At 36.4% G+C, this 17,500-nt stretch overlaps 1 protein-coding gene across 4 annotated transcripts in view; it reads left to right on the top strand.

Moving 5' to 3' along the window:
- Positions 1 to 17,500, top strand: part of LOC115213946 — a 1,060,743-nt gene that overhangs the window by 518,203 nt on the left and 525,040 nt on the right. For all 4 annotated transcript variants that reach the window (XM_036504470.1, XM_036504468.1, XM_036504469.1 and 1 more), the window contains exon 3: positions 2,153 to 2,465. In XM_036504470.1, coding sequence (XP_036360363.1) covers positions 2,153 to 2,465 — 313 coding nt within the window. The remainder of the gene's footprint in view (positions 1 to 2,152; positions 2,466 to 17,500) is intronic.

Below are 17,500 nucleotides of genomic sequence, written 5' to 3'. Positions count from 1 at the left end.
TATATGATATGTATATATATATATATATATATATATATATATATGTATATATATCTAATATATATATATATATATATATGTATATGTATATATATATATATAATATATATATATATGGAAAGAAAAGTCAAGATAGAAAATGCTAAAATAATTTTAGAAAAAACATTTCAGTACCGGTTTCAGTCATTAAGTCTTTTTCAACAGTAACAATTAGATAATTAAATTTAGAAAAATTAAAAGAAAATTATTTTTTAAAAGAATATTTGTATAGTGTTCAAATGCAAGTGGCATTTTCCTTGTTTCTGCCTGTCTCTGTGTCTTTTGTTTACTCTTGTGGGTTCGAGGTCGTTGTGAATTCTTGGTAGGGAAGAAAAAGAAGGAGGAGGAGAAGGGGAAGAAGACGAATTTTGGAGTTCCATGATAGTAGTATTTTGAATGGTCAGTGGTTGGTACCAGTCTCTGTTCAATTCATGAAAATATATATATATATGTATATGTATATAAGAATTTTTTGCGTAATAAGATATTAGAGCATTTCTATAAATGTTCTAATATCTATCCAGCCTTGGTTTTTTATCTTAGTACGCAAACATTTCTTATATACACACACTGACATAGAACCAACGTTTAACCCTTTATTCGCAATATTACCGAATCTGGAACTTAACTATGGTCTGTCTATAACACTTATTCAGCATTACCTGACACCTTTGGGTCTCAATGACACCATTATCTCTTATATATGTATATGTACAATACATGTGTATATATATATATGTATATATATATATTTGTGTGCTTGTTTATATATTATATATATATATATATATATATATATATATATAATATATATATTTTATTTGTGTGCGTGTTTATATATATATATATATATATATATATATATATTGTGTTGTGTTATATTTATATTTGCTTGTGTGTATATATATATATATTTGTGTGTGTGTTTGTATATATATATATATATATATATAGTAGTTTAGTTTAAAGTATGGATTCAGAGAATCGTGTGTCCAATAGTAGTCCAATACAGAGAAACACAAATCAAAGTGTCCATGCAGCTGAAACCCAGATGAACTGATCAATAAAAATAACTTTATGAGAAATATATAAACAATTAGATGTCATTCCAGCCATGACCTTAAGGATATCAAATGGGTTAATTGGTATCTTCATCTCTCGTACCTCCTCACATTTTATGGCTTATACATTCACACACACACACACACACTCGCGCGCACACATAAAAATTAGAAAACTGAAGGAGATATTAACAGACCTGTATGTATTTATATTATAAATTTTTCAATAATTGCTGTCATAAATGTCAAGTCTTCTTTATGTTTTTATTGTTTTATTTGTTTTTGAAATGACAGTTGTCAAATATCTCTCAGAATTGCTTCACATACATACATACATACATACATACATACATACATACATACATCTTGAGAAATTAGGTTTCTGAAAACCAGAAAGGCGAAAGCTGATTCGAAGCCTACAGATCCAATCCATCACTGGAACTGTAAAAGTCTGTCAAACTTTCAGAAGTTTATCATTTAAATATATATGAGCATGTCTAGATACGCAACTATATGCATGAGAATACATATATAAAACAAAACATACAAATCTTCACACATACATACATACATGTATACATACATATATATACATGCAGGCATACATACAAACAAAAATACACTGTTGTTGATATTAAAATTCTAATGAAGAAGCCTTGAATCTAGGTTAGAAACCGACTTTTTCTCTATTGGCAAGAAATCATGAAATAGAACCGAATTATAACATACATACATACATACATAAAGAGATATTTACCAGAGTGCAATTATCTAAAGATGAAAGTCAGAAAACTCCGACACACAGTAAACATACTGTCTGTATGCACCCTTTTTTGCCATCAGCCTCTATTGCCAAAGAAACACCACGGTGATGGTATTTCATTAGATCATTGGTTAATCTAATAATTATATAATTAATTAAATAAACGAGTAAATGAAATAAATGAAATGATTGTTTTATAAATTCACTATGTATATTTTTAGATTTGTTTACTAACATTAGAAGTTTTGGCCATTATTATCTTTCTCTGTGTTTTTATTTTTTTTTGCAGGAATTTGGAGTGATTGCCAGTTCCCAGATTACCTCCAAAGTCCGTCCTACGATGCAAAACTGAAACCGTGGGGTACAAGAATGTGGTGGCTAAACGGCCGAGGTCAGCCGCCCAAATGGGTGGAGAGGCAAGAGGTGTATGTGAGTGGCGGCGTAATATGGCGTTATAAAGAGTTTCCCACAAAGAGATGTGAAGGCTTAATCAAACACAGATTGTGGGAGTGTCCGGACAGTAGAGAGATGCTTTACAATAGGACGTGTTTAATGAAGGAGAGGTCTGATACATACAGAGTCATTGAACACTATCCAGTCAGGTAAATGGCATTTCACGTCTATTATTATTATTATTATTATTATTATCATTATCATCATCTTCATCATCATCATATATTCAAATTCCGCCGAGGTCGACTTTGCTTTTCATCCTTTTGAGGTCGATAAATTAAGTACCAGTGAAATACTGGGGTCGATGTGATCGACTAGTCCCCCCGCCCCAAATTTCAAGCTTTGTGCCTATAGTAGAAAGGATTATTATTATTATTATTATTATTATTTTCATTATCATCATCTCCGTTATCGTTTTGTTTCTTGTCATTGTTATCATGTTATTAACATAACACTTGATTACTACCTCCACCACCATCATCATCATCATTCTCGTCTTCATCGTCGTCATCCTTCTCCTCCTTCTTCCCCTCGTCGTCCTCTTCCTCCTCCTCCTCATCATCATCATCATCAGCAGCATCTCTGTTGGCAGCAGCATTACAATCTTGACACTTTTATCAATAATCTCATTCCCCCACCACCACCAACAACAACAACAACAACAGCAACAACAACAATTACACAACCACCAGCATTTGCTAAAAATGTCCGTCCCAGAAACTAAAACGACGCCTGCTTGATGTCACGTGTTATATTTGGATGCTTGATTTCTGAAATAAGAGTGAAATCAACCTCAAATCAATGACGTCCTCGATGCAATGCGTATCAAAAGAAAATAGATGTGGTGGCTACGTTTGGATCGTATTTAATCATAAATCGGTTCGTGCATAGTCGCTCTGAAATAAAAGATAAGTGATGTCCTTGTGCATGGTGACCTTCGCCTCTTTTAGGGGATAAATCATGAATATTGTTCGTTTATCTATAGCTTTTTATGTCCATTTACCAAGCTATGAGGGTGAGTCAAGAGGATTTTCAGAAATCCATCCTCAGTTGATCAGGAATTTTTAGATGCAATCATTGCCTCATTTACATGTGTCAGTCAAGAGATATGACGCACATAGTTACGCTAAAGTGGACTCCGGTATCGATACACAATGATTTGGATTATCACTCAAGAATAGAAATGATCCCTCCGATTTGTTATATTAGGTCTCTCTCCAAAAAATTCTACTGAAAAGGATTTCTAGACGCCATAGTGAAATCGAACCTAGAACAACGTGTACCATTTGCCGAGACTCTTTATTGGTTTTTCTTTCTCCGTTGGTACATCTTCACCACCTATCCTGAATTTCCACAGCAACTGAATTCCTCATCTGCCTTTCCTTTACCGCTTCCTTTCTCGTTGTCCATTTCCGGTTCGGGTCCATTCCTTTTTCTGTTCCTGTTTGATCCTTTATTCTCTCCGCCACGTGTTCCAGGAACATGGGGGAATGATTCATCATACTAATTTGTTTTTCTCGTGTTTTTCCTTTGTCTTTTTTTTTTTGCATTAACTCGGTGCCTCAGCATGGCCTCAGCTCGTAAGCTGAAACTAGATAAAATATAAAATATATATATATATACATTCATATTTACAAGACAACATCCCACAATGCATTTACAGTACCTGGGCTGATTCCAACAATTCCAATATTTGGGATACTTGAATGGTGAGTAGAGGAAAACCCGCAAGTTGTTGGCATCAACTGCAAATCTCCCAAGAAATATCGACATCGACAGGTTCCACCAAAACAGGAAGTGGATAGCGGCTTGAGATGAGTGCAAAAAACATTCGAATGTGGTATAATCTCTCCCACATAGCACTTGCGAAACAAAAGCAGCAAAAATATATACCTTAGCTTAGTAGTGAAAAATGAACAGGAAAATATCCTGTTTGTTGGCAGTGCGTTGCTTCGGGGACACTCCCTTGTTGATGACCACCCATACAAACTCAAAACCGCCAGACTAACACGACTCAAAGAAGACCTAAAAGTGAAACCCTCAGCATACCAAAAGAGGACCAAGCATTTGTATGTTTCTCGAAGTTTTGGAGAATAGCGCAACAGTAACATGAAGTGAAACCTTTCTTGGACTTATGACCACAACATCACAGCACACTTTCAAGGCTATGCATTTGCAATCCAAGAACAGGAGATTGCTACTAAATACTTAATAGACAAGAGAGACAGTGAAGCGCTTGGAGTTCCACGATGCAACCGGAAATGTAGATTGTCATATTTCTGTGGAACATCACACTTGTCATTAGCAGGTGCCCAAAAATGACATCAAGGTACTACAACTCTATGCGAAACGACGTTGTCGCAAAGACAATAAACAATGCCATTCGGAAAAAAGGACTATCCTGGAATAATAACTGAGAATCCACCTGTTATTGAATAAGTATGGTAATACCAGCGGAAGGGAAACTAGCAGAACATCCCCATCAAAACATCTGTCAAGTGTAAATATAACATACAAATTCTCCAGCTTCAATAACCAGAAAATAATTCACGTTCATAACTATAATAATTGATGTACTCGGTTTTGTGAGTATAAGACTATGTGGCAACCTGGATAAGCCAGGGCTGTCAGAAACACAAAAACACACAGAAACACACAGACACACACACAGAGACACACACAGAGACACACACAGAGACACACACAGAGACACACACAGACTCACACACAGACACACACACACACACAGACACACACACACACACACAGACACACACACACACACACACAGACACACTCTCACTCACTCACTCACATGCATAGTTGAACTTTACAGAAAAACAAAATAACGAAGAAAGGTGTATAAACAACAATCAGGTGTATTAATTCGATGCTCGGGAAGGTGAGAAAGTCTTTTATATTTCGAGACTACGCTCTTCAACAGAAAGGAACATGAGGAAATAAACACAGAGAGAGAATAAATAAAAAAAAAAAACTTGTGGATCTAGCGGTCAGTCATATACATACATATGCCCACGTCATATGGCGTAGCGGTTACGAGCGCGGGCTACTAACCCTAAGATTCCGAGTTCGATTCCACACAGTGACCTAAATAATAATAATAATAACAACAACAGCGAAAAATGCCTTAGGAATGAGAACTCAGGTTCGAAATTTCTCCAAGACACCTGATGAAGGCTGGAGGGTATATCAGCCGAAACGTTGTGAATAAGAAACAAGACGAGGATAAATACCCGTCGAATGTGAATAACGTATACATTTCCTTCTAATTCAAGTCATTCGTTTAGTTAATGACTTTCATCTGAAGCAAGGCTCTGCAAATTAAGCTATCCACTACGGCGCTAGCGAAATTTCTCACTATTTCTAGCAACTAAATATTCCATGTTCTTCATTGAAGAAAGAAAATAGGTATAACGCCTATCAACCTTACCTAAGGTTCGTTGACTTCTCGCTCATAACTTTGTGAGGTCAAACCTCGCCAAGGTCAATTTTGCCTTTCACCTTTATGGGGTCAATAGAATATATACTAGTAAGTACTGGGTCCGATTCTCTTCATCTGCTCGTTCTCCTCCTTTTCCCTCCTCTTCTTTCTTTCTTTCTTTCTTTCTCCATGTCTTTTCGTCTCGCGCACTCCTCTCTCCCATTTCCCTCTATCACACACTCTTTCTCCATCCATCCCCCTCTCTCTCTCCCTTTCTCTCTTTCCTTCTCCCCCCCACCTACGTTTTTCTGTCTGTGGAATGTTCTTGTCATTCAAATTTCCAGCCTTTTTCACATTGCGTGACACTGGCTCTGCTTCAGAATTACTTTAAACGTACATGTATGTCTACGGTGTATTCAGCCACTTAAGTGCTAATTATACGCGTCGGAATTCAGGTAATCAAACACTTGAATACTCACCGTAGGCACCGGCGGAGGATCCACCAGCACAAGTCTGCGTCTAAGTATGTGTGTGAGTGCCTCTGTGTGTGTGTATGTGCCTGTGTGTGTGTGTGTACGTGCTCATGTTTCGTTATATACGTACATACGCGCATTCATTACATACGTGTGTGTTAGTGTGTTTCCCTGCCCTTGTATATGTGTGTGTGTGTGTGGTTGTGTGTTTATATCTGTATGTGTGTGTGTATGCGTGTCTGCGTATGTGTTGGCACGTGTCTGTTTAGGAACGCTGTTCATATATATTTTAGATGCTTTGAGGCCCTCACAACGCCACCTATCGGTGCAGGCATCTACCTGTTTATAAAATATTAATGACACACTGTGCAGTACTGCTCAACCTGCTAATTGCAAGTGGCTTCATTAAAATTTAATTACAACTCACGTTAATTGGAATATTATGAAATGTTAAAACGGTGTTAATGGACAAACAATTGACGAAGGGAAACAAAATTGGCCCACGGATAACACTCACACACTACACCTCTCTCTCTCTCTCTCTCTTCATTCTCTCTCTCTAGCTCTCTCTCGCTCTCTCTCTCCCTCTCGCTCTCTCATTCTCTCTCTCACTCTCTCTCTCATTCTCTCTGTCTCTCACTGTCTTTCAATCACTATATCTTGCTTCCTCTCTCTCTCTCACTCTCACGCCCTCTCTCCCTCTCTCTCATACACTCCCCCCCCCCCTCCTCTCTCTCTAATTCTCTAATTCTCTCTCTCACTCTTTCTCACTCTCTCTCTCTTTCTCTCTCTCTCGCTCTCTATCTCCCTCTTTCTCTCTCTCTCTCTCCCTCTTTCTCTCGCTCTCTCTTTCGCTACTCCTTTCTCGCTCACACTTTCCCTCCTCCCCCTCCTATCTCGTTGCCTCTCATTCTGTTTCTCACCCCACCCCTTTCAGGGTCTGCCTCTAACTCATCTCTCCCTGCTCATCCAATTTTCGTCTTCTTCTTAGTCTCTTCTCTCCCCCTCATATCCTCCTCCTCCTCTCTCTCTCTTCTTTTCTCACTTCCATCTCCTTCCCTCTTCCAACTCCTCCTACTATCACCCTCATTTCACTCTTCATCTTCTTTCTCTCTTTTTTCTTACTCTGACATTCACCATCTCTCCTATTTTTCTTCCTCTCCCACCCTAACCCTTCTCTCCCTCCTCCACCCCTCCTCTTCCTTCTCTACCCCCTCCTCCACTTCTACCTCCTCCACCGCCTCCTGCAACTACTACTACTACTACTTCCTATCTTTATACTTTACAATTTGCCACCTTCACCACATGTCGCTCACACTGCTAGACATAGAAGCTAAGTCTTCCCAGACAATGCCCTCTTAGAGAAGAAGACATAATATAGTGCTGTTTAGTTTGCTCGGGAGAGAATGAGACGGGATGGTCACGGTGAGGACCTCTAGTCAATCAGGTTAATCCTGGAGTTAACAACAACCAATCGAATTATATTTCTACTTTAAACATATTTCTCTCTTTGCCTCCGTTATATTATTCCTCTCTCTCTCTCTCTCTCTCTCTGTATCTCTGTCTAACACACATACACCCTCCTCTCTCTCTCACACACTCTCTCTCTCACTCTCTCTCTCCACTCTCTCTTTCTCCATTTATATATTTTCTCCCCAACTCTCTTTCCTCTGTGTATCCGACACATACACACACAATAATATTCCCGCTCACTTCTTCTCTCCCTGTCTGTCACAATTTGAAAACCAAAATTTGAAACCAATTATAATCCTCGTTTCTCTTTTATATAGAACCATGATGACCAAATGTGCTCCAGCCATTGTTGGCTTTACTTTCAGTCGGGTACAGTCTATCTTGGAATACAATTTCTGATATGTTCTTCATATTATTGTCTGTCACTCTTCCCCCTCTCTCTCAATCTCTCTGTCTCACACTTCCTTTTTTGTCTTCCTCCTCCTCTCTCTCTTTCTTTCTCCTTCGCTCTTTCCCTCACACTCGCTTCTCTGTCTCGCATTATTGCCTTTCTCGTCTTTCAATCTCTCCCTCATTCTGTCTATCACTCTCTCCCCCTCTCTCCTATCCTTCTCTAATGGTGTCATCAATGTAGCTCAGAGATTCACATAAAGAGATTCACCGCCATATTATAACTTTCTACATTAGCATAATGACATATTCAGACTGACACACATACACACACACACACACACACACACACACACAATTAGTCTACACAGCTATACTAGTCCTAGTATATATCTGGTATTATTGCAATTGGCTATCCCAAGATATGAACCCCGAAACCACAAAATACCTATTTCTTTACTACCCACAAGGGGCTAAACATAGAGGGGACAAACAAGGTCAAACAAACGGATTAAGTCGATTACATCGACCCCAGTGCGTATCTGGTACTTTATTTATCGACCCCGAAAGGGTGAAAGGCAAGGTCGAACTCGGCGGAATTTGAACTCAGAACTTAACGGCTACGCATTTCGCCCGGCGTGCTAACATTTCTGCCATCTCGCCGCCTTTACTAGAAAATACCGCAAAGTATTTTATCCTTCTCTCTAGCATGCCTCACCCCACGCCCCGTCACGCGACCTACACAGTTATCAGATTATGAGGAGAAATACATTTTAATAATGGTACTTTAATAATTGTGAGTAGCAAGGAGTAATTAGAGAACTTACTCGATGTTCAGCTCCATATATGCCCGGAGTCAATTTAATTTTAATTACACTCTCCATTAAGGTGGCGACGTGGCAAAATCGTTAGTACGTGAGGCAAAATGCTTAGCGACATTTCGTCCGTCCTTACGTTCTGAGTTCAAATGCAGCCGAAGTCGAGTTTGCTTTTAATCCTTTCAAGGTCGATAAAAGAAGTACCAACTGAGTACTTGGGTCGATGTAATTTGCTTACTACCCCCCATCCCAAACGTGCTGGTCTTGAGCCAAAATTTGAAACCAATTATAATCCTCGTTTCTCTTTTATAAAGATCCATGATAACCAAATGTGCCCCAGCTATTGTTGCATTTACTTTTAGTCGGGTATCGCCTATCTTGGAATACAATTTCTGATATGTTCTTCATGTTATTGTTGTTGTGTAATCCCTGATCTATACGTCCCGAGCAGGCCTTTTATGAAAAGTGTTCCCAGCCTGAACATGGCATTTTTATTCAGACCTAGTGTATCTAGGAATGCATTTTCTAATATGTGCTTCCTGCTAATGTTGATGGCATGAACATCCAATTTTTTATTCAGGCATAGTCTATCTAGAACTGCATTCTCTAAAGCAATGCTTCTCCACCGTTATTTTACTCCTAGACCTCTTTGATTCCAATTTTACTCTGCAGGAACACCCACCCTACCTAGATATTTGATGTTTAAAACATTCCCCTAATACTTTTATATTCAAATATTATTAGGAAATGTATAAACACAAATATTTTATGTAAGTTTTAAAAAGAAAATCTTATCTGGAGCCTGCAAAGGTTACATGGAAACCTAAGGGATCATATGATGATCCCCAAAGCATCATATGACCCCACCAGTGGATCATATGGGCCCCTGTTGAGGACTACTGGTCTAAAAGGTCCTTCGTCGTTGGGGTTCATTCCATAGCCTGAGGTTAGAGTTTCTAACTATGTCACCGCCCCTCTTTCTCTCTCTCCCACTTTATCCATCTCTTTCTTTCTCTCCATTTCATTCTCCCACAAAAAAATAGGACAGCATCTGTGTGGTTTCTTGACCTGCTGCAACTAACAGCCAAACTTCTCTCACCTCCATCAACCCATCATAGCAACTTACGGCTAATTCAGGCCCCGTTGGATAATGCCCTAAGGATATCCTGAATGAAAAATATCTTCATCCTTCTTACGTTAGATGGAGATTTGGTTACTACTACCAGCAAATAGAGTGGAGCATCGTGCGCTCCCCACTTATTGGCCTGTTTCGTTAAAAAGTCATTAGGAGAGCAATCACGGTTGTTATGATTTAATGCTTTTGAAAATAAACAATCGACGAATCGAATTTCACATTGAAAAGAGACATTTCAAAAGTTTTCTGGAAATACGAGACAGTTAATAATGCTGTTAACATCACAATCACCACCATCATCACCACCATCATCATCATCATCATCATCATCATTTCATCATCATTTTCATCATCATCATCATCATCGTGATGTATTTGTTCTATTATTTCATTAAGATTGTTTTGTTTTATATTAAACAATCATGAGATTATTAGGCACAAAACTGTTTCATATATATATATACATATATATACACATACATATATATATATATACATATATATACATACACATATTTATATATATATATATATAATATATATATATATACACATACATACATATATATATATATATACACATACATATATATATACATACATATATATATATATACATACATATATATATATACATACATATATATATATATACACATACATATATATATATATACATATATATACACGCATGTTCATATAGATAGAGACATACGTACGTACATATATATGTATATATATGTGTGTGTGTGCCTCTCTCTATATGTATACTTATTGGTATGCATACGTACGCATTTAAACACACACACACACATATATATATATACATACAAACATGCAGATGTTTACGTACAGATGTCCAAGCGCACACCAGCACACGGGCGTATATGAAGAATCTGCCGTCACAGTGTATGCAGAATCCTAGCCACGATGTAAACACATTTTAGTGAAAAACATATTTTTAAAATACATCAATTTCAGTTCAAAACGATTGTATAATATTACTAATGAATACGCCGCTTATATATATATATAATATATATACATACATACAATATATATATACATACATATATATTATATACATACATACATATATATATATACATATATATATACACGCATGTTCATATAGATAGAGACATACGTACGTACATATATATGTATATATATGTGTGTGTGTGCCTCTCTCTATATGTATACTTATTGGTATGCATACGTACGCATTTAAACACACACACACACATATATATATATACATACAAACATGCAGATGTTTACGTACAGATGTCCAAGCGCACACCAGCACACGGGCGTATATGAAGAATCTGCCGTCACAGTGTATGCAGAATCCTAGCCACGATGTAAACACATTTTAGTGAAAAACATATTTTTAAAATACATCAATTTCAGTTCAAAACGATTGTATAATATTACTAATGAATACGCCGCTTATATATATATATATATATACATACATACATATATATATAATATATATATATATATATATATATATATAAACATACATACATACATAAGTGTGTGTGCGTGTATATATATATATATATATATATAAACATACATACATACATAAGTGTGTGTGAGTGTATATATATATATATATATATATATAAACATACATACATACATAAGTGTGTGTGCGTGTATATATACATATAACGCAACCATATGCATACACCCACCTAATACAACGATTTGCATAGAGTACAATTATATGCATATACATACATGATAATCATTCATTTAGACACATGCGACACAACAGTAGGCATATACATACATATTCATATACTCCTTCACATTGGAAAATGCGTATATGGAATATACTCTCTCAGATGTAATCGTATACACACCACCTTCATATATAAACATTCACATATACACAATCAAATGTACAATTATGTATACATACTGACAATTGTATATTCACATGGGCAACTACATACCTATAGTTACATGGAAGAGGCGTAGGTGCGGCTGTGTGGCAAGAAGTATGTTTCCCAACCACAAGCTACCGAGTTCAGTCCCACTGCATGGCAGTGTGATTTTTACCTTAGCCTTGGGCTGACTAAAGACTTTTGCCGGCATCGCGTAGACGGAAACTGAAAGAAGCCCTTCGTATATGTGTGTGTAGGACTTTGTGTCTGAGCTTGTTGCTCACCACTGCTTAGCAGCCGGTGTTGGTGTGCTTATGTCCCCGTAATCTAGCAGTTCTGCTAGAAATGTACCAGACTTTAAACATTAAAAAAATATAAGTACCGACTCTTCCGACAAAACATTCTTGAAGCAGGTGCCCCAGTATGGCCACAAACTAATATCAGAGACGTGTAAAAGATAAAAGAACGATATGTATATACATATATGCAAAAATGATTACATGTACACAATCACTCAAGCACTTATATAAACACACACACACATATGCATATACACAGAACATATACACATAAATGTCAATGTGATGTATATATGTGTGTATTGAAAACTTTATCGCATGCACTTAGACACATTTGTACGATCACACACCTACACAAACAGAGAATCACATATATACACTCACATACACACATTCAGACATAAACATATACACGTATAGAACCATATGCACAACTATTTCCACTCACTCACACATATGTACATACATACGCACATACATATCTATATATAAATACACACACAGATACACGCATATATATATATATATACACATACATATCTATATATAAATACACACACAGACACATGCATATATATACACATACATACACACACTTTCACACTCACATTGCAGAGACCAAAATAGACACACACACATACACTTCACACACACACACACTTCACACACACACACAACCAATCACAAACAGAAAAGAGAGTACATAATAAACACATTTCCTCCATATCGATCAATAATAATAATGATGATAATAATAATAATAAAAATAATAATGATGATGCTAATAATAATAATAATAATAATAATGTTAAATCGTCCTTTTATTGCGCAATTCTTGTGCAGATTTCTTTATATATCATCTCTTATTCCGATTTCAGTATTCTTCAAGACTTTTAACCATTATCTGTTCTGATCGTTAATACACATTAAAAATAACCATAATGTACATTGTAGCGAAGTAATTATTATATCAATATACACATATGTTTTGATAGCATAGAGATGGCTGAATGCATACATACGCACAAATATATATATATATACACTCACACACACACATACATATGAATTTATTTACGTACTTTAGGTACTGACACACACACACACACACACACACACACATATATATATATATTATATATATATATATATATATATATATATATATATATATATTCATATATATGTGTGAGTGTGTGTGTTTTATATTTAATAAAATATACAGCCCAGAAATGTAGCATATTTAACTGCTCCGTAAAGGAAGCATCGCCACATGATGCCGAACAGATGGCAAGTTAAACATATCTTTACGAGTGTTTAAAACATTCCCAACTCAGAGTGAATTAGATGAGAATGAATCGAAGGCGGTTGGTGTGGTTCTTCAGAATGTTTTGTATTATTTGGAAACAGCGACAGAAAGTGAAATAGAGTATGTAACGTTTCGGACTGTTTTTCTTCATCTTGTCAAAATTGACAGGAGGGAAATAAAAAAGCAATACAGTAGAGTTTTATATCTTCTATATTAGAGAAACCGGCTGCAATTCTTTAATATCTACACGGCCAAGTCTACATTACAGAAAAGAAAATTACTATATTCTTATCAACGGTAACATACTAACTCAGTCCGAGTCTCGCGGAGATAGACTTTGCCTTTTACTCTAACAGGGGTCATGAAATAAAGTACCAGCAGCACAATGGGCTCGCTCTATTCCCCTTATCTCCTTCTTTAAAACTGCTGGTCCTGTACCAAAATTTGAAGGAATTATTGCTATGATTACATCATTTTTGAACAACGGCGCTTCAAATATAATCGGGTTTTCATAACAACAGGAAGGGGCCACTTTGTCGCTCTCGCTAGGAGAAATGCAGTACATCAATGTTTGATTCATTGAAAACCCTTTAAAACAACGGTGCCTTTGTTTAGAAATAATTATGGAAAATATATCAAAAAATTTATTTTTATATTTATAAATTTACATTGATAAAAAAATGTATAGAATTCGTTCTTAAAACTGCTTAGAGCGAAATTATATATGGTCCTGCCAACACTGAGATAGGGAAGGATTCAAAGACACAGTCTTTGGGGAATAGAATTCAGGGATGGAACTGAGTAAATGATTGAAATGTTGAAGTTAGAACCTACCGCAGTGAGTTTTCGATTGAAATACAATAGTCCACAATTATAAATGTCAAATGTATCTTCTTTGTGATGTTTCGGTCAGAAAGAGGTGTTTCTCATAATCCTCATAAATACGGGACTGCGTGGGACTTTCATGGTCGAGATATGCGCATTTGATTGAGAAATTCTCTATCTGGTAGTTGACATTCGCAGAAACACAGTCGAGGAGTGTCCTGAAATCTCTACTGGTCAGGCCACCTGCTAGACATACTAGTTAAATATCCCTAAAGTCCTACTTAGCTCTCAATAAAGGGTACAACCTACTGGGTGGCGAATAAACTAGGCGGATCTCAGTCATCTGTGTCCAAGAGTAATTCTTTTGTTCCATCAACTGAATTTTCCTACCCGTTGTATTATAGTGAAAGTGGTTGAAGATTCTACAGACACATGTAAACTTAATATAAACCTCAATTGGAATCGCTATATCTGAGAAGGCTGGCGTTTTGAATCCCTGGCACTGTTTCTCTATTAGTGAAAGCAGAATAATGTGGCAGTAAAAGTGGTGTGCTGGTAGACGATCCTATGTCAAACAAATTAGGCACCTTTGGAGGGGTGGGGTTGACCAGAAGTCACTTGGTATCACAACGCTAACGTCCCAGATGTGAAAAAATATTCATTGTGATGAGTGCAGTTCTGCACCGAACAATATCAGGCCAAGTATGGAGGCATGTGCCGATGCTGCATTCACCATCTGTCGGTATATTGCCGGGTCCTCTATCAGGCCCCATCAGTCCCCATCTCCAGAAGATACCTCCTCATTGACCGTGACCATGTGGCATGTAAAATATATATTTCTTTACTACCCACAAGGGTCTAAACACAGAGAGGGCAAACAAGGACAGACAAACGGGTTAAGTCGATTACATCGTCCCCAGTGCGTAACTGGTACTTAATTTATCGACCCCCGAAAGGATGAAAGGCAAAGTTGACCTCGGCGGAATTTGAACCCAGAACGTAACGTCAGACGAAATACGGCTACGCATTTCGCCCGGCGTGCTAATGGTTCTGCCAGCTCGTTTCTGCCTTTTGGCATGTAAAATATACTGGAGCAATATTTCTGTGGTGGTCGGCATAGTTGCATCTCTATCCAGGATACTGAAGACATTCTATTGTGATAGCTATATGAAGAATAGCCCACCCACAGCTATGATAGCTCTAGTAGTAATACCACCCTAGATATGGGGACAATTGTCCAGTATGGTGATTGTAGTACCTATTTCTTACCCACAAGGGGCTAAACACAGAGAGGATAAACAAGGACAGACAAACGGATTAAGTCGATTATATCGACTCCAGTGCATAACTGGTACTTATTTAATCGACCCCGAAAGGATGAAAGGCAAAGTTGACCTCGGCGGAATTTGAACTCAGAACGTAACGGCAGACGAAATACGATTAAGCATTTCGCCCGCCGTGCTAACGATTCTGACAGCTCGCCGCCTTAGTAATACCACCCTAGATATGGGCACAATTTTCCAGTATGGTGATTGGAGTACCGTCCTAATTCCGACAGAAATAATCAATGATAACATTTATACATATGCATGTATATCTTTATGTATAAAGGATTCAGTAACGCATTATAATTATCTGTTAAAGTAATATAATATTTACCAATGTGAAGTAAGACAGTCATGTATATTATAATTAGTAACAATTTCGTTAAACTGTCCAAGACTGTCCAGGACGTGAATGTGATGCAATGCGTCAACGGTGTAAGAAAAAAACACAAACAGGACAACATCAAACAAGCCTTTATATTTATTTTATCATTAATATTAATATCTATATTAATGTTAATAAACTATAAAGAGATTCCCAGATAGACAGACGATCTGATGAGATTGAAAGGAAAAGAATATCGAATTAAGTAATACACATAGATGTGTCTTTGAATATCTTTATATGTATAAAGACACATGCACAGGCACACACACACACAGACATTTACATAGCACACTCATGCACAACTATATATATACACCTGTATACATACATACATACATACATATATATATATATATATATTATATATATATAATATATAATTATATATATATTATATATAATATATATATATATATATAATTATATATATATATATATATACGTACATATATGTATATATATGTACATATATCTACATATATGTGTACATATATGTATATATATGTGTATATATATATATATATATAAATATATGTATGTAATGTGTATATATATATTTATATAAATATAAATATATGTATATATATGTGTATATATATATATAAATATATGTATATATATATGTGTATGTATATATATGTATATATATATATGTATATATATGTGTGTATATATATATATGTATATATATACATATATGTATGTATGTGTGGGTGGGTGTACACATATGAATGTGTGCATCTTTGCAGTTATTCATCTGTGCGTGTATGTATGTACATATATATATATATATATATTATATCTCAAAATATTTATGTGATTATGTGCTTTATAATTAGTTTTGGTAGGGGTTGTGGTGTAGAAGACCTCGGTCCAGGGATAATATTAATGTGGCTGCTAAAACGGCGAGCTGGTCGCATTGTTAGAACACAAAACAAAATACTCAGCGGCACCCTAACCCTAATTCCGCCGAGGTCCACTTTGTCTTTCACCTTCTCAGGGTCGATAAAATAGGTAACCAGTTGAGTACTGGGATGGATGGAATCGACTTACCTCCTCCCTTGAAATTTTGGGACTTCTTCCAAAATTTGAAGTCAATAAGAATTTGGATTCTAAGATCATTTGCGCACCTGTAATAAAACGTTTTCCGTTATACGATTATGGTCGCGTGTATTTGGTTGTTTGAGGGATAACATCAGCTGCTTTCTGCGGATACCAGTAATTAAGACCTATCATTCTCTCTCTCTTTCTATCTCTCTCTCTCTTTCTCTATTTGTAATCTCACTGTGACGCTCCACATCTCCCATAATATTTTCCTTGGAATGGCTCTCAGTGCAAACAAATAGAAATCAGAATGATATCAGGACTTCTCGACATACATATAATATATGTGTGTGTGTATATAT

The sequence above is a fragment of the Octopus sinensis genome, linkage group LG7 (assembly GCF_006345805.1).
Source record: "Octopus sinensis linkage group LG7, ASM634580v1, whole genome shotgun sequence".
Classification (NCBI taxonomy): Eukaryota; Metazoa; Mollusca; class Cephalopoda; order Octopoda; family Octopodidae; genus Octopus; species Octopus sinensis.
Note: the sequence above shows the minus strand (reverse complement) of the source record. Positions and strands in the feature narration are given on the sequence as shown.